The sequence below is a fragment of the Carassius gibelio genome, chromosome B24 (assembly GCF_023724105.1).
Source record: "Carassius gibelio isolate Cgi1373 ecotype wild population from Czech Republic chromosome B24, carGib1.2-hapl.c, whole genome shotgun sequence".
Taxonomy (NCBI): Eukaryota; Metazoa; Chordata; class Actinopteri; order Cypriniformes; family Cyprinidae; genus Carassius; species Carassius gibelio.
Window position 1 is genome coordinate 6650526 of NC_068419.1, and position 26918 is coordinate 6677443.

General features: G+C 37.0%; 1 protein-coding gene across 1 annotated transcript; it reads left to right on the forward strand.

Moving 5' to 3' along the window:
- The first annotated feature begins 3489 nt into the window (after positions 1-3489).
- LOC128013367 (noelin-3-like) lies at positions 3490-15956 on the forward strand. Its single transcript, XM_052596302.1, has 6 exons — positions 3490-3779; positions 10006-10149; positions 12628-12783; positions 12996-13215; positions 14450-14556; positions 14733-15956. The coding sequence occupies exons 1-6, from the start codon at positions 3711-3713 to the stop codon at positions 15408-15410; spliced, it is 1374 nt and encodes a 457-aa protein (XP_052452262.1). The 5' UTR covers positions 3490-3710; the 3' UTR covers positions 15411-15956.
- The last annotated feature ends 10962 nt before the right edge of the window (positions 15957-26918 follow it).

Below are 26918 nucleotides of genomic sequence, written 5' to 3' on the forward strand. Positions count from 1 at the left end.
TTACGCAGAAACGTACTAATTTTAAAGGCATCAGCAGGTGTTGCTGAGCAACTGAGCTCTTGAGTAAAGCAATAATGAATAAGAGAGAGAGAAGACACCATGCCAAGTCACATGGAAAAGAAAATGGTTTGAGCGAGAAAAGATCAAGGAGGGCAAGTGAGATTAATGTGATCGTGAGGTGGTGTGGGAAGCTCAGGTGCTCGGTGGCTCATTAACACTAGACAGTAACACGCACACCTACTCTCAAAAAACACAACAAGCTTGTATTCACGAGCGAAATACAGACCAGGAGCACTCAAACTTTGCCTTATTAGTATGTAAGTGTACAAGAGTGAACTGAACAGATAGGAAGACAAGCAGGAGGAGAATTTGTAAGGAACAACACCGTCTCCTGATCATTAGCAAAAGTAAACAGTTTTATAGAGTCCTCTGATAGACTCATGAATAATGCAAGGGAAATATGAAAGGGCAAATTACAATAAGTTTTACATAAACATGCGGAGAAAGATTCAACAAAAGCTCATTTTCGAACACTTGACTTTGTTTTCTCACAGAAGGCTGTATGTGCAAATAAACGCGAGATGAGAATTTCTCCAATTTACCATCCTCAAACAAGACGCTCCGCCAGCGATGAACTCAAATTGTTTGCCGAGCATAATTTGCCCGCGATGAGGATTTGCTGTGTGTGAACAAAACCATCCGACAGCCATTATACCATGTACGGCGGAGAACTTTCATAACTTTGATTTGTTTTATTTCGTTAACTAGAGTAACAATAACTTTTCATAAGAGAAAGCAGCTCAGGTTATGAGCCTGAAAGCGAATCAACATTCTTCATCTAGAAACTCTCATTTCTTAACTGCTTTAGTATTTACTTGTATTAGCTTGAATTGGAGGCTGCTGTCTTTCCCAAGCTGCAAACTCTCATGGAAAGCTTTTACTTACTCTACATGAGACAGGAGTAGGGTCTAATTATACTGTTGGCTGTATAATTAACTGATGTGACTAACATTAGCAAAAAGTGAGTAAAATGCAGGTGGTTAAAAACTACATTCATCCAAAAAAGAAAGGAAGTAGCAGTTATCTATAACAATATATGACCAGATCTTTAAAGAATACCCACTGTGCCATATTGAAATATTATCTTGGCAGTAGGTGTGTTGAGCAACCACCTTTGCCTGAATGAATCTCATTTAGACATCCCTCATGGACATCAGTTCAACAGATGTGGGTGGTTTGGAAGATGTTCGGCATCCATTTTGCATAAATCATTAACACTTTAGGATGCTGTATTTCAGTACATTCTGTCTCTGTCAGAACAGCACTGTACTACTGTATTATCATCAAAAATTTGAGTGTAAACTTGAATTGAAGAATTATTAGTGTATCTGAGTCTTTATAAGCATTTATTTGATAAACATTGTTATATAACAACTTATTACACTGATTAAAATCTGCTTTGCCCTTTAAAATATGCATTCACTATAATAATGAAGGTGGTAAAATAGAAGGCCACATGATGAATTAAAGTTCCTCGAAATTAACCTTTTCATAAGCCATGACTAATAAACATATGTAGACACTATTCATTGGTACAGACACAAAGCGTCATCACTGAAATAAAAGTTGTTTAATTTCTGTTTTAAAATTTGAATTAGGCTATAATCAGATTTCCTGTACAGCTGTACAGGTGCCAAAACTACATTGAAGTGTAATTATATGTATTGTAACTGTATGTATTTACAAGTACATACTTGTATGTTTAAGTCACAAAAATACACAAAACTGCATACAGTTGCTTTAAAGTATTGGGAACAAAATAATAATTTTAATCAAATTTGTTTAAAGTTGGTACATTTGGGAACATCCTATTACTGTTCACCACCTTCCAACTTATGCTTATATCTTCTTTAGCAGCATTTTACTCAAAAAGTACATGTCACCTTTTTTTCCTATGGAATTTGTTCTAAATGGACGTGATTGAGAGCTTCGCTTGAGTTTTGTGTCTTTTGCAAGACACACTGTTCCAGAAAGTGTGACTCAAGTTAAACTTGGCTAAACTAAAAAAGCGCCTTTCTGCTGCTTGCGTTCCGTGAAGACTTGAGTAGTTCAAGTCTTTGGTTCTTTTAACTGTGATGATTTTGGCTCACATTTAACGAAAACCCACTAATTCAACAAATCTCAACAAATTAGAATATGGTGACATGCCAATCAGCTAATCAACTCAAAACAGCTGCAAAGGTGCATTCAAAATGGTCTCTCAGTTACGCAATCATGGGGAAGACTGCCAGTGGTCCAAAAGACAATCATTGACACCCTTCAAAAGAAGGGTAAGCCACAAACATTCATTGCCATATCACAGAGTGCTGTATCCAAGCATCTTAACAGAAAGTTGAGTGGAAGGAATAAGTGTGCAAGAAAAATATGCACAACCAACCGAGAGAACCGCAGCCTTATGAGGATTGTCAAACAAAATTTATTCAAGATTCAAGATTCAAGGAATGGACTGAGGCTGGGGTCAAGGCATCAAGAGCCACCACAACACAGTGGTGTCAAGTAATTTGGCTACAGTTGTCGTATTCTTCTTGTTAAGCCACTCCTGAGGTGTCTTACCTTGGCTAAGGAGAAGAAGAACTGGACTGTTGCCCAGTGGTCCAAAGTCCTCTTTTCAGATGAGAGCAAGTTTTGTATTTCATTTGGAAACCAAGGTCCAAGGTCTGGAGGAAGAGTGGAGAAGCTCATAGCCCAAGTTGCTTAAAGTCCAGTGTTTAAGTTTCCACAGTCTGTGATGATTTGGGGTGCAATGTCATCTGCTGATGTTGGTCCATTTTGTTTTTTAAAAACCAAAGTCACTGCACCTGTTTACCAAGACATTTTGGAGCACTTTATGCTTCCTTCTGCTGACCAGGTTTTTGAAGATGCTGATTTCCCTTTCCAGCAGGATTTGGCACCTGCCCACTCTGCCAAAAGCACCAAAAGTTGATTAAATGACCATGGTGTCTCACCAGACCTGAACCAAGAGGAAAATGAGAAACAAGAGACCAAAAAATGCAGAAGGGCTGAAGGCCACTGTAAAAGAAACATGGGCTTCCATGCCACCTCAGCAGTGCCACATATTGATCACCTCCATGCCATGCCGAATTGAGACAGTAATTAAATTAAAGACTTAAATTACTTCAGTCTTTGTGGATTGTTTCACAATTTGAGTTGAATTACTGAACTAAATTAACTTTTCCACGACATTCTAATTTATTGAGATTAACCTGTATATGCAATTGCAGGTGGAACTTTTTCCGTGCACGTTTGTCCTAAGAACCACAGGCGACTGTGGCAATATGACCATTTCAGCTCACAAAGCAAAGTGTTGCGTGTATTTGGAATTGCGGGCTCTATTGACGCTGCAGTTTCCGCATACACTCGCCAACTTTGCTCAACAAGTTAACGTTTGGAATAATGAAATGATGTCACATCCGCTGTGAATGACTCCTTGGTAGTGTTGGATGATCTCGCGCGCTGTCTGCTGAATCCTCATGCGCGTGCGGTCGTAACTTTGGACAGCGCGCGCTCAGTATTGGCTGCACGCGGGAGCTCGCGCGGCAGAGCAGCACGGTAATGAATGTGGATCTATCCGCCCTGTTCTGTTCGGGCATCATCTGCCACGCCGAGGACGCGATATTAACGCCAGAAAAGTGTGATAGAGCCGTGACAGCATGATCCTTCTGTTCGGTGCATTAAATCCCCTGCTTTTCCTCATCGTCTTCGGACTGTGCCCATCCATGGTAAGTTGATGTGACGAGTTGCAAGCTAAAATATTTCATGATAATGCATTTCTTGATTTTTTATCTCTGTGTGAGTATATATGAAATTATTTAGTTATTATTTAAAATTATAGCAAGGTGCCTTCAAAGATGTAAATCGGTATAGAATTGTTTAACATAATTTCCTCAACACTGGAGTCCTCAGTATTATGCATCATATAATACATGATATGTACGTGTTGCAGGAAAATAAATATGTTGCATCTGCGGTCCACAGATAATAAACTTTGGTTTATTCAAGCATGAATGAAGCACCATTTGTCTTCCCAGATGTTTTCCAGTTTTGCTAGGAATGCATTAGTGAGTCACAAACAGATAAAGTGACATGCAGCAGATATTTATAAGCACTGGAAATGTGAATTTTGTAGATTATTTTTTTACACTGTCGCCAGTGTATATTCATAAGATGCATGCTTATGATTTCACCAGCCAGTGAATATAATGGTGTAATGCAAAATTCTGGTCCACTGCCCAGCACAGTAAATAAGCAAAATAACCTGTCACTGTAAAAATGATAGAGGAAGCAATATAAAGCAATATTATTAATTAAATAAAATGTTTAAAAGTATTAATCATATGGGCTCCACTAAAGTGAATAATTAAAATGAGAAACCGCATCTGTTGTTGCAAAACAACTTCCAATTTAATGTATAGTATAAAAAAAAAGTATTAGATTGATTAACTAAGAATATTATTTGAAAATGCTGTATCAGATGATAAGCAAACTGTTTCCTTTGTTGAAAAACCCAGTGCTTGTAATGACAACATCACTCATCACATAAAGTGACAAAAAATATGCATTGAGTACCTAAAATTTTATGAAACAAGACAAGGTAACAACAATCTGATCATTTTAAATGCAAACAGACTAACAAGTGACAAAAAAAAAAAAATCAACTTCAGTGTAAATATAACTGACAAACAGTTAGAAAACACAACCATAATTATTCATGCCCCAGTACACCTTGGGAAGGGGACACATGGGACTGAAAGGAAATGCATATAAATTTAAAATTCCTTATTTGCAGTTGGTTGGATTTACACAGTCATATTCAGTCTATTACAGCCTTAACAACAACAAAAAATTCAAATTTTTGGTATTAAAATATCGATAAAATGAAAACAAAATATAATATTATAATAACTTATAAAATGTAAATACAATATATAATAAAGTATATATAAATTTTAGTTTGCTAATAGCATTTTCATTAAATTTACAGATATTTTTTTAAGCAGTTTTCTCTTGAAAAAAATAAAATAAAATCCCCATGAAAAGATGTAACAAGTGCTAAAATGAGTGTGGTGATGTGCTTCAGCTGTTAAGTCATAGGTGGACAGGAGCTGTCCACAACGTCGTGGTGCTGAAGTGAACTAATCACATACAGACATATGTCTGCATGGACTAGACAGTGAATGGCTTTTAGTGGAAACCATTTGTTTAACCAATGAACAACTTTGCTAGTAGTTCTATGCTGGATTTTTGACCTCCCCATCGAAATTCTTCAGAATGCCAAAAGGTCCATAAATAAACACTCACACAAAAGAAAATTGTAAATCCCCTATAGACCCCAGCAAGAGGGTGTTTGAGCTGTCTGACTATGAAACTGAATGGACGTTAGCGTAATGGGCTTCTAATTACATTGTTGTTGCTTGTGGGATGAGTGATTCATGATGATTAATTTGATGTGCTGAAATGCGCTTTTTATGGTGACAAATTGCATTACACACCTACGGGATACAGCTTTCTAATGTTGGTGAAGGGATCCATAATAATACAAACCTTCACCACATTTAGCATCCAGAGTTTAGTTTTATAGCAGGACAGTTTTTGTGCGAGTTTGAATGGAAAAGTCAATTCAGTCATGTATTGATCCAATGTCATTATGTTTCTTAATGTGGTGCTGTGAATCAGGGTTATAACAGTTCACAAAAAAATAAAACCATAAGCATTTGCATTCCTTGAAATAAAATAAAATATACAAAAACATTTTATTTCAGCCAGAAAAAAGGCCATTTTCAGTTACTTTAACTTGATAAATTAAAACAACTAAAACAGAAATAGTAATTAGTTAAAACTATATTGACATAAAAAATAATATTAATAATAATAAAAATGATAAAAACCCAACAGAATGACAAACTTTAAAATATAAAAACTAAATAAAAACAAAATACAACAATATAAACAAATTAAAATGATAAATAAAACTATACTGTATCTCAATGATAATAAAATAACAGTTGTGAATATCTTTCGCGATCTGACCCCGAATACACTCAAAATATTGATGTAGCCTATGTGACATTCATAAATCACTTTATGTAATCACAAGAGATATGTTTGCTGACTATACTTTTCTAATCTGAACATTATGAACAACAATGAATGAATGAAAGTCACCGCATACACGTGTTTTCATTTAGCATAGCAGAACCGATAACTGTAGTACACACGTATGATGAATGAAATAAACCATCATATTTGCTCAATAAATAACAAATCTGCTATGTACGAACACTGCTACACCCTCACTAGATTTATTGCTGAGATTTATAAAGATGGCTGATAATGAATGAAAGCCTTTTTTATCTTTCTATGCCTCGCTTGCTTTCAGAAGTGTACTCAGATATGGAGATATAGTCTAGAGGTCAGAGCACAAGAAAGCAAGAGTAAGCAAGCCACAGAAAGGAAGACATTTTTTTTTGCAATTTCTGTAAGCAGCAGGCTAAGCATTTTAATTTTCAAACAGGTGTGTTGATACCAGCACTTGATGAAAAGCATAGCAGAGGCAGATACTAGTGAGAACAAAATAGTAGAGGACTGTTTTCTCTGCTTTGTATTTAATTATCACAGTATAAATATCAGACATGAACATTTACTAGTGTGTGAGCAGCACACACACAAATGTACAACTTTACACATTTTTTCCCCGCCAAACTTTTTCAAATGAACTATTTGAATTTAGTCTTAACAGTCACTTTTAAAAACATAACTTCCACTATCAGGACTGAAATGGGAGTCCATTTAAAAGACATGATCATCAGTACCTGAAAGGTCATTGTATATTCTTCCATGCTCTGTAGTGATATATTCTGTTTTTCAAACCTCTCTCTCTCTCTGTCTGGATGGCATGCACGATTTGTTTTCATCAACTTAAATGGGAGTGGACGTGAATGTCGTACTCTGTGTGACTGTAAAAGAATCCATCATTTTATAACTGAAGTGCTTTGTTGAGATACTGCTGATGTCGTAATGTAAGGTACACGTATAACTGCCTTACGCTGCATTTATCATAAATTACTCTATTTCAGAAAATACTGCAATGCAAAATAGAAGCAATTTCACTACTGGTTTACACAGGCTGTCAGTCTGTCCATTAGTGGTGGGGATTTTTCAGTCGCTCTGTATGCGAGTTATATAGTTTTCCCAGTAGGTGGTTACATGTGACCACCTTTGTGCCTTCAACCAATTTGTGCAAAACAATGCTTAATTCAGGAACGGAAATATAGTGGCTGTTTTTATGAGCGAGTCACTTATTCAGGAATAAAGCAAGATTGACTTTGTGTCATTGAATGATACCTTTAACCAATTCGTTTAAAAAGTGAAAGTGACGTGACATTCAGCTAAGTATGGTGACCCATGCTCAGAATTTGTGCTCTGCATTTAACCCATCCGAAGTGCACACACACAGAGCAGTGAACACACACACACTGTGAACACACACCCAGAGCAGTGGGCAGCCATTTATGCTGCAGTGCCCGGGGAGCAGTTGGGGGATCGATGCCTTGCTCAAGGGCACCTAAGTCATGGTATTGAAGGTGGAGAGAGAACTGTACATGCACTCCCCCCACCCACAATTCCTGCTGGCCCGGGACTCAAACTCACAACCTTCCGATTGGGAGTCCAACTCTCTAACCATTAGGCCACGACTTCCCTAGTTAGGGCCATTCAACTGATTTTTTCAAAATACCAGTTCATTCAGGACTAAAAGATGTGACAGTCTTTTTGAAGGAGTCGCCATTCCCTCAACGGATTCATTCCAAAAAAAAAAAAAAAAAAAACACTGTTCAGAAACCAAACTAGTGGCTGCCTTTATGAACGAGTCACCATTCACTTAACCAATTCATTGAAACTCCAAATTTTTCAGGAATGAACTAAGACTAATGTTTGAATGAAACAGCCATCTTTGTAATGAATTTACTCAAAACTGATTCATTCAGGATCAAAACAAGCGGCCATCTTTGTAAGTAAGTCACTAAATCAATAATGTACAGATTTGTTTAAAAACAAATTCATTAAAGAAATAAACTAGTTGCCTTCTTTATGAGTGAGTTATTATTCATTCACCTGATTCTTAAAAAGAACATTAATTCAGAAACGGGGGAAAATAATAATTATTTTGATTCGTTTAACAATAAATGATGCTCTTGTGTGTTCCTTAGGCTTCATTTGTAATATTTTGTTGACAGAGCAAAAAGCTGTAAGTAACTGGCAATTTTGTGTCTAAAATGTAAGTTACTCAGTATTATCAAATTGTTAATTGAACAGTTGTATCACAGTAATGTCAAACTCAAACTGATCCAGAATGTTTTTTAAGAAATTGAAAATATATACCAGTGGCAAAAGAGAAGATGCGGAGTCAAGGATGGCAGTAGTAAAATCAGTGTGTGCACATGTATGTATGACATGCGATTCCTCTGTCCTCAGCTTATATTTTTGTCCTCTCAAGTGAATCCTCAAAACCTCCCTAAAGTTTTCCATCCTGTTTTTTTCGCTATTCCGATTCTTTCTTCCTGTATTGTTTTTGTTTGTTTTTAATCCCTGCTTGTATTTGTGGATTCGTTGACTGCAAAGTTACACGTCTCGCATATCAACTCTCAGACTCGACTGTACAAATTATACATCAAAGCTGGGGAATTGGATCAGTTACAGCGCAAGTGGATTAGAGCAAGAGAATACTGGCATCATTGTGACTGACAGGGACACGCCCACTTTATGATGTCACACACATTCGGGTCCAGTCTTTCCAATAGATAAAAGCAGGTCATTGGCTTTTCAGTCCACCTAAGCAATTTATTTCATTCATCTCCTGAGAAACTGCCGTCTGAGGTAATGGCATGCCTGATTTACTGTTATAGTCTGCAAAAACTAGCCTTTAACAGTTAGCAAAGCCTCCGCATGCTTCATGTAAATGACAACCGTGGGTTTTAGCATTCACGCTTTAGCCTTGTTGTTAAAGGTGACCTAAAGGCTACACAAGAAATAAATATTTAAAATGACATTCCTCTGAATTCACTCAGTGGATAAAATCTGTCATATTTTCTACCTACTGCACAATTAAATAAATAAGTTCAATGATAAGTAAAAGGGACAGTTCACAACAAAAAAAATCAGTCACTTTCTCACCCTCATGTCAGTCCAAACTGGTATGACTTAGCCATAGCTTAAAAGTTTTCAAACTTCAAAAAGCATGCAACAGCTCCATATTTCATTGTGTGAAATATTTGTCTTCTGAAGTCATACCGTATGATTGCTTTGTGCACCAAATAGATGGAAATTCACTGAAAATCTTGACATCTGCCCTAGTTTGACTTGGTATTTGCATGACAAGTAGCAATGTCCAATCCATAAACAAATATTTTTTTTTATTTGGATCTTTTCGATGAAACACCTGATCCAGTTTAATTAAGAATCAAACTAACATATTAAATGATATGTGCATAACATTAATTGTTGGTGAAGATTACAAGTGAATAATAATGGCAAATTATTATTATTATTGGTGGTAATATTCATTATGCTAAAAGTAATTAATATTAATAATGCTAAAAATAATTATCACTTTTATTAGTAGTAGTTTTGATGATAATTTATTAATTCATTATTTATTCAGAAAATAACACATGTAAATTCCTGTCTGTATTTTGTCCGGAGCTCATGGACCTCTTCAAAGTACGTTTAATTTGCTTTTATCTGTGCTTTTTTGAGGCACTGGCAATGTCCCTGTTCTTTGTAACTGCATGGAAAAGACTATAAAAAACAGTATTCTCTTTCAAGCAGAAGAGTGTCATAATGTGAAAGTCACAACATATTGTTTTGGAAAGACATCAGGATGAGTGAATGATGACAGAATTGACTTTTTTGGGTGAACTAGTATTTTAAAGTGAGTGTGTGTGTGTGTAGACGATTGGTCCCAAGGAAGGATGGCAGGTGTATAGTTCAGCACAGGATGCTGACGGACGCTGTATCTGCACTGTGGTCGCACCGGAACAAAACCTCTGCTCCAGGGATGCCAAGAGCAGACAGCTCCGACAGCTGCTGGAGAAGGTCTCATGCATAAACACACACATTTTTACTGCGCTTCTTTATTCTTCTGATAAATATATCATATATATCACAATCACACTGTATACTGGATAAAATATTTGTAGTATATATATATATATATATATATATATATATATATATATATATATATATATATATATATATATTTTACCATTCAAAAGCTTATTTTCTAAAGAAAAAGCAAAAAATAAAAAGCATTACATTTATCAAGTGATAGTAAATACTTTTACATTGATACAAAAAGGCTATTTCAAATAAATGCTGTTCTTTTGAACTTTCAGTTTATTAAAGAATCCTGAATAATATGTATCATGGTTTCCACAAAACTACTAAGCAGCACAAATTCATCCAACACTGATAATAATAAATGTTTATTGAGCAGTAAATCAGCATATAAGAATGATTTCTGAAGGATCATGTAACAATGAAGACTAGATTAATAGTGCTGAAAATGTTGCTTTGACAAGAATAAATTACATTATATAACTTATTACAAAAGATAGTTCTTTTAAATTGTAATATTTAAAATTTTTGCTGTTTTACTGTATTTTTGATCAAATAAATGCAGCCTTGTTGAGCAAAAGATATTCTTACTGACTGTAGAACTTTTGAACAGTATAGTGCATATGACACAATGAATCAAACTTACAAATCGAATGTGTTATTTACAATTGAATAATTAACACGTTTAATGTTATTAGAATATTTGTCTTTATCTTCTCATACTCATGAAATGGTAAAAAAAATTGCCTACTGGGACGGTCTTTTGGAAACTGACAGCCAGATTTACTAACAGCTTTGCCAGCACAATACATCTTTTGGCATTAAAATAGTACTATCAGGATTTAAGACGCGCAATGAAGAATTGGTCCTGAAAAGGCATGGACACAGTTATTTCTGTGCCTGACATAACTGAATATGCATTTGGAGGAGTTTCCCTTTCAGACAGATCATTTATGGGAGGAGAGTATTAAAATGAATCACACAACGTCATTTAATAATGTTTGTGCTGGTTAAATTTCCTGGTATTTGCACCATTATTTAACACCCCAAAAAAAGCAGGCAGTAATTTGAGCTTCTCCTGGTAGATTATCCTGGTCATTATGGAAATGATCTGGCTGCATGTTCTTAAAAGTGCGCATTGGTAGTAAATCACCCACAGGATTTTCCGCTCCCAACGGCGCTTTTATGGAATTGCGCTCTAACGCTAATTTCCCGTTTGGTAAATCTGGCCCTTAATGGCCTAAAAAAACAACAGATTAAAATCATGATATTTACACTGTTTCTTAGTTTTATATTGCTAGCACATGCATTGCAAAAATAATTTGAATATTCAAAATATCGCAAAGCCTAGTAATAGCACAGGATTTTTTCTCATGAAGCATTTTTTTTGTGTTCTATTCTTTCTTTCAACACACATAGGCATCATTTGTCTAGTATATATTGTGTGGACAACTAATGTACTGTTTTGCCTCAGGGACACATTTCAGGAGCTACTTTAGCCTGCCACTAATACTGGCATAAACACACATACACACACACTTGCACACAAGTAAAAAAAAAAAAAAAAAAAAAGGCGCTGTTAGTTGCTTCAACTGTTTTCGCAAGAGGTTGATTATATGCAGGTCATTAATACCTGATTTTATGATAAATGATACATGCTGCAATCCAGCGGGAGCCTGACTGCCGTTAATATTGATATGTACATTTTTTAACGCCTCCATTTCCCCTATAGCCTGAAAAGAAAGTCGGGCGCCACAGAGGATGCATCTCATTCATGATTCATGGATTTCCGCTTTTCTCGCACCCCAGTCAAGGTAGCTAATCAGACCGTTTGACGGAGAAAAACACAATGAGATTGGAGCCACTGTTTAGGGTTTTTTTATCAACCCCTTTTTAAAGATTCATTAATTGTAGTCAGTTTATCCATAACTTATGAAAAGAAATGTGTTTTTGGAAAATGGTTCCCATTATGTCTTATGCAGACCTGCTGAGGTAGAATGGATAGATCGCAAAATAATAAATTCAACGACTCACCCTCATGACGCCCAACTAATGTATTGTTTTTCATAAAAATGGTGACCAGTTGCTGTCAAGGATCAAAACAAACAAAATAGTAAATTAATTGAAAATGTCTATGGACAATTGTTTAATGGTACGAAAGTGCAGTTCTACAATTCAGTTCAAATATTTGGGGACAGTACAAAATAGGTGTCTTACAGTATGTTCACCAAGGCTGCATTTATTTAATCAAAAATACAATAAAAAAAATGTGAATTGTGAAATATTATTACAATTTAAAATACTTTGACTTTTTTCCAGTCTTTAGTGTCACATGATCCTTCAGAAACCATTCTAATACTGATTAGCAATGTTGAAATCGTTTATGCTGTTTATTTCTATTTCTAGTTTATTTCTTGTCTTGTTTACTTCCTGACTTGTGGTTTTGTGATGCAGGTGCAGAATATGTCACAATCAATTGAAGTCCTGAATCTGCGCACGCAGCGTGATTTCCAGTATGTCATGAAAATGGAAAATCAAATGAAAGGGTTACGCACCAAGTTCCGGCAAATTGAAGAGGACAGGAAAACTATAATGGCTAGAAACTTTAAGGTGTGCTTTTATTAGGTTACAAAAGACCAGCTGCTGGAAATGCAAACATCAGCATTAGCCATGAATATTGCATGTGTTATGTCAAATGGTGAAATATATGTATAATAGAATTACACTATACCTACATAATGGAATGCGTTTTACGGCTAAACATTGTTTATTGGGAGCAATGTGTGAAGCGTAAGAACATCTGTGTGGGTGTGTGTCTACAGGAGCTGAAAGATCGCATGGATGAACTCCAGCCATTGATTCCTGTGCTAGAGCAGTACAAAACAGATGCTAAGCTGATCTCTCAGTTCAAAGAGGAAATCAGGAATCTGTCTGCCGTGCTGACGGGCATCCAGGAGGAGCTGGGAGCTTATGACTATGAGCAGCTCTATCAGAGAGTGCTCAGCCTGGACAGTCGGCTAAGAAACTGCATGAGCAAACTCAGTAAGTAATCCACAGCTATGCACAGTTAAAGCAGTTTTATGTGAAATTTAAAAGGGACCATATTCTACTAGTTTAATTTAATTTCGAAAGAACATTTAAAGATACATTGGTACTGTATATCTTTAATATATCAATTAATAGCCAACTAAAGCCTAATTTAATATAAAATAAATATAATGTTGGGTTTGAACTTTAGTTGGACTTTTTAACATGACAGGCAATATTTAAAATGCTACATTCATGGCACACAGGATGCTCAAAAAAAAGATGAGATGGGATGAAATATGGCTGTAGTGACAGTGCTTCAAAACTATTATAATTAATTTCACATTTAGCTGACCAAAGGTACTGTAAAAGCAGTAATATTGTGAAACATTATTATAATTGAATCTATAACTGTTTTCTGTTTTAATTTATTTTAAGAGGTAATTTAATCCTGTGATGGCAAAATTGAATTATTAGCAACCATTACTGCAGTCTTTAGTGTCACATGATCCTTCGGAAATCATTCTAATATTCTGATTTGCTGCTTAAGAAAAATGTCCTAATTTTATAAACATTGAAAACAGCTGTACTGCTTAATATTTTAAGGGTTGTTTGGTGTCTTAGTGATCAATTTAATGCATCTTTACAGAATCATTTTACAAAAATCATACTGTCACCAAAATTTAAACAGCTCTGGGTGTAAAACTCTTTTCTTTTTCCAACATCCTGTTTTTCCTTTTTCCCTCCTCTTGATTTATAGTGCAGTGTACATTGATAAGAAAAAAAGCACGTTAAAGTACAGCCTGCAAAATAAAGACACAAAGTGATGGCTCAGTTTAAAAAAAATACAAAAATATCCTGCTCAAAGCAAATTACAAAAATCACAGATTTACCTCCAACCTCTGTTCTTCTGTATTGGTTGTTTATTTCTTTGCAATTAGATAACAATGTGTTTTCAGCGGTCCTCACATAACACCTGTGATTCTCAAGATGAAGTGCTAAAAAGCCTTATACTATTAATAAGTTGGCTAGTAGGCAAATTCAGCAGATGTTCCAATATGTAATTAATATCTGATAATTACATCCTTGTGTTGAGGGTTGGATGCACTAAGCTAGAGTTGCTGTTGTTTTTCACATGCACTGAAAGCAACAGTCTTTACAATGCATGAAATTGCTTCTACGAAAACAGCCGTTTGAAAAAAAGAAGATGATTATATTTAAATAAAGAATTGTATTTATTTTTTTCCAGCATGTGGGAAATTAATGAAAATCGCCGGCCCTGTGACTATAAAGACATCTGGAACGCGGTTTGGCGCATGGATGACCGACCCTCTTGCATCTCCAAGAAATAACCGGGTGAGTTCTGAAGTGGGCGGCACTACGTTCTTCAGTCTGATGAATGTTCTGCCATATACCTGATTAATCTTCTTCCTCCCCAGGATTACTTACACCTGCTTTCCACCAGGGGTAAAAAATAATTTAGTGAGCTGCTCATCTACATTCTTTTAATCTCACTCTTTTATATTCCCAAGGTTTGGTATATGGACACTTACACCAACAGCAAGGTGGTTCGAGAGTACAAAAGCATCGCAGACTTCATCTCCGGCCTGGAATCAAGAACCTATTACCTTCCCTTTAAATGGGCTGGAACCAACCATGTTGTCTACAATGGCTCTCTATACTATAACAAGGAGCAGAGCAACATCATTGTCAAATACAGCTTCGAGACCGGACGGGTACTCGCCCAACGTGCTTTGGAGTACGCCGGCTTCCACAACGTCTACCCCTACACCTGGGGAGGCTTCTCGGACATCGACCTGATGGCGGACGAGCTGGGTTTGTGGGCTGTATATGCCACCAACCAGAACGCAGGAAACATTGTGATTTCTCAGTTAGAACCGCAGACGCTAGAAGTTCTCCAGACGTGGAACACGGAATACTCCAAAAGGAACGCAGGTGAGTCCTTCATGATCTGCGGCACGCTCTACATCACCAATTCCCACCTGACCGGAGCCAAGGTGTATTATTCGTACAACACAAAGACCTCGACTTATGAGTACATGGACATCCCGTTCCACAACCAGTACTTTCACATCTCCATGCTCGACTACAATGCTCGAGAACGGGCGCTTTATGCCTGGAACAATGGACATCAGGTCCTTTTCAATGTCACGCTTTTTCATGTCATCAAAACCGAAGATGACTCCTAATGGACTTAAAGGATAAAAGAAAGAAGGACAATTCAGTTTGAATTTCTGCCGTTATTTTCTACTCGTTCTTTTCCCCAAATTAATGAGATATATTAACTGTACTTCACCATAGATTGCAGTTTGAGTCAAGCGTTGTCTCGTCGTGACTGATGACACATGAAGACTTGATGATGCAATGTCATTACAAACAGAACGTTTTGAAGCTCTTTTATTCATCTGCTCATAATTGCTGTGAAAGTTAGGCCTTACTTGCAATATATCACAACGTGAGCCGCAGATGGATTGCTCTACTGCATGAATGTCTGACTCTTTCGCATTTGTTATCCGTTCCGTGGTCTTTCTATATACCAGAAATTCCATTTTCTTATATAGTGGTGTGTTTTTGGCGACTCTGATTTCTCCAGACTCTCCTGGTAATCTAATGTTGTGTCAGGTTTAGTTGTACAAACTGTAGAGCCCTGCATATGAACCTATGTAAACGACTGTAACATTGATTGTCACTGTGAGAGGAAACATTTTATATTAAATCTAGAACAAAACAATAAATCAGCTGGAATGAAGCCACAAATCTACATCCATAAATGTAAACAACAGAACAGAAAAGGTCCATGTGTGACACAGAGCAATTTCGTCAGGATTCGGTCTGGGTTATAATGAGGTCATTTGCTGATGATTGTGACAAGCCCGACTGCCGTTGCATTCACATTCATTTATGGGCAGCCATTCTTACTTGATGACTTTGAATGCTGTCCTATGGCATTTTCAATCAAGATCAAGGGCACAGAAGCTGGGAGGGGATGATTCCAACTCCTCTCGGCAATTTCCTCTCCCTTCATGTCTGTGTCAAGCCTCCCTGTCTGCTAGGGCACTGGAAATTTAAATGCACTTTTACCGCCATCAATTCAGTGTTGGGAATAGATCACCCATAGGGATTTTTTACTGCGGTTTCCTCTCATCACATCCAGTGCATCTCTTATGAATATTTCTTGCAACATAGTCTTGTAACATATCTGCTAGCAGAAAGTTTAAAGGAGTCATATGATGCGATTTCAATTTTTCCTTTCTCTTTGGAGTGTTACAAGCTATTGGTGCATGACGAAGATCTGTAAAGTTGCAAAGATTAAAGTGTTAAATCCAAAGAGATATTCTTTATAAAATGTAAGACTCGCCACGCCCCCCTAAAACGCCTCGTTTAAACACACTCCCACATCTCTATGTCACGATGTTGGAAGATTTGCAAAACGCCGCCCAAATGTACACACAAAGGAAGAAGGCGTACCTTTTATTCTCACGGTTGCTGCCTGTGCTATTTCGTGGAGAAGCTGTGTGTTTTATTGTGAAAGTGAAACTACTTTGTTTGGCCTTCCAAAAAAGCGTGATATCTGCTTCGTCATGCTTAGAGCTGATCCGTGCTGGTCGCTGTGGAAATACATCAACTTTGTGCTATGGATCGCAGGATTGGCTTTCACTGTGGACGAAGCAGAGTCCAGCCCTGGGTCACAACCCCCAGTTGCTCCTACGTCAAATCCGCAGGACGTTCCTTGTTTTAGCCACCCAATCACTCAAGCCGAAGGCTGTTCCTCACTCAAGCCCCCGGCCATTCCTCACTCTTTGCAAGGACAGTCTGGTGCTTCTGACTCACGGTATGTAAGTAGGTTTTCATATGTAAAGGACTTGCCACCGATGATTCAAACGCGAGTATTGAGCAGTGTAGAGTAGCACTTGTTTGTCAATTCTCCGATCACAAATGCAGACATGGTTCTATGTTTACGCGGCACGATACGCAATGCATTGCATAAAAAGACTTTATAATCAGTAATTATGATCCCACTGAATGCAACACCTGCCTCCTTTGTAACGAGTTTTATTGTTTTTGTCCTGTCATGCCGGTGTGCTGACCGGGACACGCCATAACTGTAAATGTTGAGGGGCGTAACATTTCCATCAGATGCTTTAAACATTTGGCCAATCACAATGCACTAGATATCTGGCCAATGAGAGCACACCTCGCTTTTTCAGAGCGATGAGTCATGTACAAATTGCCGCATTTCAGAAGGCAGGGCATAGAGGAGAAACAATAATGTACATTATGTGGAAAATAATGCTGTTGTTTTTTTTTTTTACCTTAAACCACATAAACACATTTCATTAAACCAAATAATGTTCTTTTTAGCAACATCATATGACCCCTTTAAATAGCTTTTTAGTTTTTATATTGGTGCAGCAATTTAAATGTAAATTTAATATTTAATACTTTATTTAAATAAAGTTACATTTGAAAATAACAATTTCTATTTAAAGCCCCAAATTTTGTATTTTCCTACATTTTTACTACTGCTATGGGAAGCCACAATTTCCTGTGGGTCTGTAAATTGTTCATAAGAGCTTGGTATTTTTTGGGCCACATTATAATGAGGCCTGTTTTACAAATGCATAAAATGAATAGCTCAGCAGAGGAGCAATGTCTACAGTATATGAATATAATTTATAATTCATAATATTGTTTTATCAGATGATAAATGTAAACAAGACTGATACTAAACAATATCTCCTCAGCAGTCACCTGACAGTTTCGGTTAAGGCAATCTGTATTTCACATTGCTCATTTAAAATTCCAGAGAATGTGCGAAAAAAATGAGAAAGTCTGTGGGATGCCATATTATTTCTATTCTCCATTCTTTCGCAGATATATTTAGACCCATTTTACCCCTTTTTCTGTAACCTACTGGAAGAAAAAAAACTTGCTTGTGGAAGAATCATGAATATGAATCCCATTTGATAATCAAAAAGAGATGTTAAATTCACAGAAATGTCCACTATAATATTATTAAGCAATATTCATATTCAAGCATTCAGTTATAGCCTTACTTGGGACTTCATTTTTGCGAGCTTTTCAGACAACAAATCTGCAGAAAATTGTAGTCACATGAAAATTATTCTGATGTCTCCAAAGCCACAAATAATTTGCATAAAAATCAATAGCACAGAATTCCCACAATCTTTTGATGAAATGCAATCACATTTTAAATCTATACTCCATCCGAGTAATTTGTTCAAGCTATCTCTCCACTAACTAGTCAAGAAATGAAGGCTGAGTTTAAAAAGAAAACTAATGCCGCAAGGGAGACTGCATGATAAAAGGAACAAACTTCTGACTTTTCAGTGACTTTTAGAAAGCGTTCTTATTTTATTGAGTTTTCTCGCAAAGATTAAGAACACTGGGTCAATTATATAATGAGAAGAAAAAAAAACTAACACCAATCTGGCTTTTGCTCTTTTCCTGAAAGACATCTGTCTGCGACACTGATCTAAGGCATCTGTCTGTAGCTTGAGCTGATAACATCTGTCCTTAATGCTGAACTGGCTTTCGTCTTATTCAGAAAGATCATTACTTATGTGATTATGCAAATGAGTTTGAATATGGCACGGCTGCTGCAGTGTGAGTCTTGAGTGTCAGATCTTCACTATAAAGACATAAACTTCTTGAAGTGCTGCTGTTTCTCAAGGGAGTTTCTTTTCTGGCCCTCTAAGCAACCACCAATTAAAAGGCATACAGTGTTCAGCTAGACGTTTTATGTCTCAAATGTCTTTCTTTAACAGCAGGCTTAGATCCCAGCAGGAAGTTCAGATCACACAATACATCTGATGGTCGACTTGATTCTTGATTAAAGGAATTAGCTTTTCTTGTCAAATTGGGCAATTACAAGTTTAATCACACTGGTTTTAAACATCATTGCCAAATGACTTTTACATGCAGCAGCATCAGACATCGCAGGTTAATTCATGATTCATGCATGGACATAAACTCACTTTTTTTCAGTTAGTTTCTGTTGTGTCACTTAGTTTCCTTTCTTTACCGTTTGTATAATCAACTACACTAATTTTGCCTGTTACATCCACAGCCCTAGAAGGTATATTCATGGCACTGATGATTTGCTGTTTTCCCCAAATGCCAACAGCTCTAGAGAGAATTCAATACAATTTGACGAAGAAAAAAAAAGATGAAAGCCGAGCACTACAATATATGTTCAAACTCAATATCCCACCACATTATGAATGTAGAGTGGTATTTACTGAACAACCTTTGATTATTTCCCCACACAAGTCTAGCATTCCAACATTGCCTTTTGCCATCCTGTCACTGGCTCAAACTAAAGCGGAGAGTAATTCACCAGCAGATCAACAGCGGCCTGCATTTCATTTCACATTTAAAAGAGTTTAAAAAAAAAAAAAAAAAAACCACTGATTTCCATATCAATCATGGTAACCTGTTATTTCTCAATGTACTTGTGTGTGCGTGTACGTGTGATTCGTTTCGTCGAGCTCCCCAGCGTTGTATTATTGGTATTCTTTATGATTCCTCCACTGCTGGTGTCGCCCAGTGTTATGTTAGGAAATGTAAAGTGTTTCACCCCAACCCCCCCACCCAAACAAAGGCACATCAAATCTTTGTGAAGGATCTTTGAAATGGAGAGAGGTAAGCACCTGAGGGAAAGGTTTTCCACTGCCATGAATTTCAATAAAGACGCAAGGGAAAGACACGGTTCAATCAGCACTACTCCACAGTCCATTTCTGCCTAATCAGGTCACTTCGCAAATAACAGTGTCAGATTAATAGTCTCTCCCTCAATGTCCAATTACTGTATATTCCACACAAAAAAAAATTCCAATTATTATCCTTATCATTGCGGTTTCTTATCTGTCTTTACGTGCCAGCAAGCCGCGTTCCTCACCCTTGAGGTTTCCGCCATTGATTAGAATGTGAGATTACTTTTGTGGAAACACCACACAGACTCAACGGTGAAACATCATGAAGAGCCATAAGATGGACAGGTGACACTCTAGCTGGCAGGTGACACTCGGATAATTTGTGGTCATCTGTTTGTGAAAATGTGAGCACATTGAAACCAATGTGCTCACCTTAAGTGTGCTGCACGCATACAAAGGTCGTTTCATAACTGAAATGAAACAAAGGCATGGGCAAATCAATCTCTCGACTGAAAGTTATTCAAACTCAGTCAACCTGTTTCTGAGGGAAGCAAAATATGGAAATCAAAAGGTTGGCCTTCATTGTTTAGCATTTCTCTGGTATATTATGTTTAAAAATTAATCAAAAAGGTATTTTTTACTATTTTGAATCTTTCAAAATCATTATGCTTGGTTGTTTTTAATCATATACAGTAGTCTTGGGAAATGATGGCTATGTTTAAGTAGCTCCAGTTATTTAGGGTCTATACTATTGGAAGTGAGAAAATCATATTTGAGAGTGAAAAATCTATATTGGATCACAGGGTGCATAATCTGACATCTCAATGCTCAGTCAATGAAGAATCAGGCAATGGGCTTCTTAATGTGATATTACAGTACATTTAGTAACATTATGCATCCAAATTTGAATTCATGTCTTTAAACTTAATTCTATACATTCAAAAATGTATTTCATTAGTTCAATTTAACAGTTTCATATGCAGGTCTTATTAAAATCCCACAGTGAGATGAATCCATACTGTGTGGTGTAGCATCGTTGGACTCCTCTAGGATAAAGGAGGAAAGTTGTGTCAGTTTTAATGAAAACTGATTACATTTTATTCCCAGCCTTCCTAATGAAAGCAACACAAACCTGATGTGTCACTTTTCAGAAAGAATGAATCATTCTGTTTGTTATTTACATCCTAGTTCAAATTAAATTATCCTCATGAATCTTATTTTCACTACTTTATTTCCTTCTGTTCTGAGTGAATTTTCCTTCACTTTTGAAGCTAGATAAAGTTTCTAGGCTTTGTTTGTATGGATTTCTCTTCAGGTGGTGTTGGAGAGTGTTTCTGAATATACAGTATATATTTGGTATATATATTTTTTACCCGCTTGAATGGCTGGTCAACTAATACTAAGACTAAGTGCTAAACGTTTGTATATATCCAGGCTGAGAAGCACTATAAATGCAAATTGAGGGAACCATGTAAATACCATCACATTTGCATCAGAAGGCAGACTGAGCCTGGCACTTAATTGGAAAATTAATAGATTCCACAAGATCAGTTCCAATCAAAGAGACACCGTTTGATCAAGTGTTGTGTTTTTATAAAGAAAATAAGTTGAAGAAAATACAAACAACTTAAAAAAAAAATCTGAGTGTTTTTTGTATGTCCGGTTTTTATTTAGGTGGATACTTTTATGCAATTGCATTACTGATCACTATATTGCTTAATCTAACAGGTGAATAGGAATTTAAATTAGCATAATAACCAGCACAATCTACCAAGAACAGTGGAAATTAGAGTTTGGTTTAAGACATGCATCGCAAACCTTCGTAAATCATGTTGCGAGATTCTTTTAAATAATCTGCTTTCGATAAATTTGGTATCTGACAGGGAAATTTATGGTGACCCAGTACTGCACAACACATAGGACTAATTTTGTTGTGTTGTACTAATTAAGCTATGTTGTGTCTTGTGCTAATTTTGTTGAGGCTTTATTCCATTGTCTTGTGCTACTTTGTGCTTGTTTCCGTTGTGTTGTGGAGATTTCGTTGTGTTGCACACTACTGGGCCACCACAGAAACTCCTAAATGCATATGCAATAAGGTCTGTCCACACCTTTTCAGAGTGAATTTTTCACTTTGTGCCTTTAGTAAATACTGCCAGTAGTTGTAAATCTGCCCCACAGACTAATGCTGGATCAGTTGAACCTAGTTGGCTAGCTGTACTGCACACAATTCCCTTATCATCTCTTTGGCATTGACTTACAATGGCAGTTTGCTATAAAGGGATGCTTAAAATGTCATTGACAATAATGAGTCCAGCAGCCGTCTCTTCCATCCAGGTGCACTGCCAGTAACTGTCTCACTCCAAACACATCACTCCCCTGTTGATCACTCTCCTGGATGAGTCAAATAAGAAGTTCACTCAGCTTGAAGCGGAGACCACAACAAGGTCCCAAGGGAGGGATTGCTAAGAGAAGCCAAAAGAACTGTTGCAAGTAACAAGGAATAATTGTTGCAGCTGCAATAAACCCACTACGTATGAACATGCATTTTTCTTGAAGATATTTATTATCTGTTTATCTGCAATACAGAGGTTCTTCTGTCTCTATAATTACTCTAAGCAGCGAGCAAATGTGTCACTACATTGGAACTGGTTGATTCCAAATAGATGCAGGCAAGTCCAAAACCAAAATAAAATTTGAGGGATTATTTGCTTGGCATCTGAGGTCAAGTGAACCAATAAGCTCTGCTCCACTATCGCTGTTTGCCCTGACCTCTTATCTTGTTCCAACAGAGGAAGATGAACATGCATGTTTGTGCAAGGAGTGTGTCATTTGTTGATTGACTATGCTTACATAGCAATGTGTTAACGTACATGTGGTGGCCAAGGTCACTTTTGCATGCAGAATTTTGGTCAGTTCCCATCTTAAAATGAGCCAATCAGTCAGACATCATGGTCTAGTGAAGGGGTAGGCAAATTCAGTCCTGCAGCAGAGTTCAGCGCCAACCCTGAAAAAAAACTCTCACCTGCATGTAGCCCTACTTCATTTTTAGAATCTGGTTACATGATTGGATTACACCCACACGCAATTTTTTAAAAGTTAAAATAAAAAAGCCCATCCAACTCCAAAAAGCATCATCATAAATGTGCCGCAGACTTCAAATAAACATCAATAATTTCAACATGTTGATTCAGTCTCCTTGGAAATTAATTACCGGAGTCACTCACCTGTTTTTTCATTAGTGAACACTCTGTATGGCATGGAAAATGTTCCTCGGCTCTGTAATTACTTTCCCGTCTATGCACAGACTTTAAACGAATTAACTTTTTGTTCCACAACGAAAAAGAACATGCGAATGTGTCACCGAGCGCATGGTTCAGCGGGCGCCTTTCTTTGTAAATAACATCATGTAATCTCGCTTCTCGACCGAGAGAAACAGCTTGTGACATGATAGATAGACCGCAGAGATGAAAGATGCTTAATCACGTAAGATGTTTTTAAAGTCTGGTGCATTTCAAGGACTAGATGTTCATTCTCTGCTACGATAGATAAACCCAATCTGAAGTCTATTTTGATGAAGTAAAAGAGAAGCAGTAAATAAAAAAGGAATGCAGTGGCAGCGGCCGGCTGTTCATCTGCTTTGTTTTCGTCATTTTAGTTCTCATTAGACGGTCCTCTGGGATTGCTGTGCTCAGAGGAAAGGTCTGTGGGTCCAGCCTGACCTAACGCACTAGTGCCATGGTAACCGCCAGCGAGAGGGTGATGAAGGCTTACCGAAAGCTACAGGCAAGTCTTTCTTGAAGCACAAACATAAAAACACGTCAGTACAACCCAGGCTGTCAGGCTGTCCTCCATCACTCTCATGTAGCATCCTGCTTTGCCCATGTTTGCCTCAAAGTGTCTGTGAGTGGATTGTGGCCATACTATGTTTTGGAATATACATTTTTTCTGCATTTGTTTAATTCCACTTCATTTGCGATGCTCGCTATTAATATCGCCAAACCAAATTTCGAATAGAATGAATATTAAATGAATAAATGAAAACTACAACTCTGAACAAATTTGTATAAAAAGGAAAATACACACATTTGAAGTATAAATCAACAGAATTAAAAAAAACATTTAACACATATTTGAACCAAATTAAACAAATAAAAAATTCTACATCAAACGATTATTTAAAATGCACATCATTCTATCCTTGTCTTCTCCTCTGACTTCTTATTTATTTTTTATATTTTTTTCTTCACTCCACTGAATGACTCATTAACACCTGAAGGTATCTGAAGGGTGTTTTATCTGTGACTTGGGCCACTAAACGGTCACCCAGTAAGCAGATTGGAATTCTATTGTTTTTCCAGCCTTGGCGTTCCTTTTGTCAATGATTAGCATAGCTAAGTTCAGCTGAGGTTATTTGCTTATATCTCTCTCATTCAGCTCACAGCTCTGGCTGTTGCCCACCTCCTCCACCAAGCTGAGAGAGTCTGGAGCCCATCCAGACATTCAATATGCCAGGAGCAATGATGTACTCCGACATAGCAGGTGTGGAAGAGCTCTAGGTCTCTCTTGCTTTGACTGAGGGATCCTGCCACGCTGTTAATAAGAGCTGGACTGTCATGGTTGACCAGGCTGGAACAAGCAATGACTTCATCATAAAACAGAGTGGGGACTGACCGAGCCTTCAGAAAATGGGCCACGGAGAGAAATAGAACATGATGCATTTAGCCCTCGCTATTCAAAAATATGAATGAATGAAACTAGGCTTGTAAACATCAGACAGAATATAAAGCATGCACACATTTGAGTGCTCAGATCACTGGCTTCTCTAGCTTCGAGTAGCAGATCCTTGTTTTGCATATCATTGAGTGTAATTAATTTAATAAAATCTAATGAGTCTGCATTTAGGCCTTTTATTTTGTATCAAAATATTTAAATCAATAAAACACTTAAATTAATAGTAGCATACTTTTAGATTATTAGTTCACCCCAATTTTTTTTTTTAATTGCTGAAAATTTACTCACACTCAAGGATGCAGGCGAGTTTGAATCTTCACCTGAAAAGATTTAAAGAAATGTAGCATTACATCTTGCTCACCAGTGGACCCTCTGTAGTGAATGGGTGCCGTCAGAACGAGAGTCTAAAGAGCTGATAAAAACATTGCAATAATCCACATGACTCCATTCCATCAATTAATCTCAATTAAAAGCTGCAAGTTTGTAAGAAACATATTAAGGTGTTTTAGCGTTAAACCGTCTCTTATGGCCAAAATAGCGGTCCATAATTTCTCCAAATTTATTCTAATTAAGAAACAAACTCATCTACTGTACATATGGGCCGGCCTGAGGGTGAGTACATTTCCATCACATTTTTTGTTCATTATTTTTAAAAGTTTAAAGTCACAAATATAATATAATATAATGTTAAATATAAATGTTTTGAATATATAAATATTGCCTTTTGTAGCTTTATTTGTTGAATTTAGTGAAAACCATTCTATAAGATAATGAATACTGTGCTCCTTGTATTAAGAAATTACATCATGAGATATTTGTGCATTTAAAAAATACACAAATATCACAATATCACAAATATCCATATAGAATGAAAGCAGTTAGCTTTGCTAGTTATGTCTTCATCGGATGATGCCCATTATCAAAATATATATATATATATATATATTTATGCATTCAACTGAATATTTTCTCTGCTTGCATCATTTCTGAGGGTATGGAATCTAAAGTTTGCTTTTAACTCTAAATGTTTTGCTTTTAATTGTAAATTGCTTGAGGCCTCACTAAAAGAGCGTAGTTTGATAATCGGACCCAAAGAGATATGATGGCTCTCTTAACTGCAGAGGCGCATAACAGCAGCTCTTTTAAAGCCCTTCTGGCTTTGCTTTTGTTACAACACAGGAGTACAGCTGACTAGACTCACCATTATTTCATCTTCATCGCGTGGGGTGTATGCCTGCACATAAACGCTAATGACCACAGTGTCCCCGACTGTCACCCACCCCTGTTTTATCGTATTGTGACTCAGGCGCCTCTAGCAATAAATCTGATCAGCACCAAAACACCAACAGCGCTCTACACATTTCACAGAGCTGGATGCCTCAGTGCAGCACACGACTGCTCGCTTTGCATGCAAATGCAGGTGCACAGAAGAACGTGGGGCGTCTGTAGAGGACCACAGGTTTTTTCATTGCTCAGCACGCTCACAAAAGGACCAAATGTCTGCGAGCACTCATATGTGAAACCGCGAAAACGGACGCCAATGATTGGGAAAGATTCAGGAGTTTAAACACTAGGTGTGCAGGCCGAGTAATTGGGTAATAAATCACCAGAAGTCTGGCTGATGCAAGTTACTGAAATAAGGACGTGTCGGTTAAGAGGCAAATGATTTATAAAGTTGCAAAAGACATTTTTAACTTGCCAGAATTTGGGGGTTCTGACAGACAAAGCCAAACAAAGGAAAGGAAGTTGGTCTGAGAGGCATGTCTATATGTATTTAAAAAAACACAGATGTGGCATTGTTAGATGGTTTAGAGCCTGCTGCCTCTTACAGATGGAGACATTAAAATGACTTTGTGGAATGAGAAGATATTGAATAAGTTTGTTTACATCCGCTTTTAAAAAAAATTTAATCCTTTAACTACAGTAGTCTTTTTCAGCCAAACTAAGGCACAAAAGAAGAAAACAAATCATTTGGACAGCCACCCCCCAAAAAAAATTTAGAACATAAGATGAGCCAAATAAAATGCTCCCTAAAAACGAGCACACTAGAAGGATTTCCCTGCTGTGCCAGATCAATAACATTAATTTACCAATTAAGTTAAGTTCTTTGTACTGACAAAGGGAAACTGGCGTAAAGCACAGTGGTTGCTTTTAATGCCATATCAGCTCTTTTTATTCACGTCGGTCTCGGTGACATTAAGATGAGGCGGCAATTAGCCTTCCTGAGGCCCTTCTTGAAAATTTTATTTATACTCCATCCATTGCAGCCAAAACACACCTACCAGGAAA

Bases quoted from the DNA above. Each gene is read 5' to 3' on its own strand.
- LOC128013367 (XM_052596302.1), top strand. From the start codon at position 3,711: ATGATCCTTCTGTTCGGTGCATTAAATCCCCTGCTTTTCCTCATCGTC. The intron at 3,780-10,005 runs GTAAGTTGATGT...GTGTGTGTGTAG, and splicing joins TCGGACTGTGCCCATCCATG to ACGATTGGTCCCAAGGAAGG. The intron at 10,150-12,627 runs GTCTCATGCATA...TTTGTGATGCAG, and splicing joins TCCGACAGCTGCTGGAGAAG to GTGCAGAATATGTCACAATC.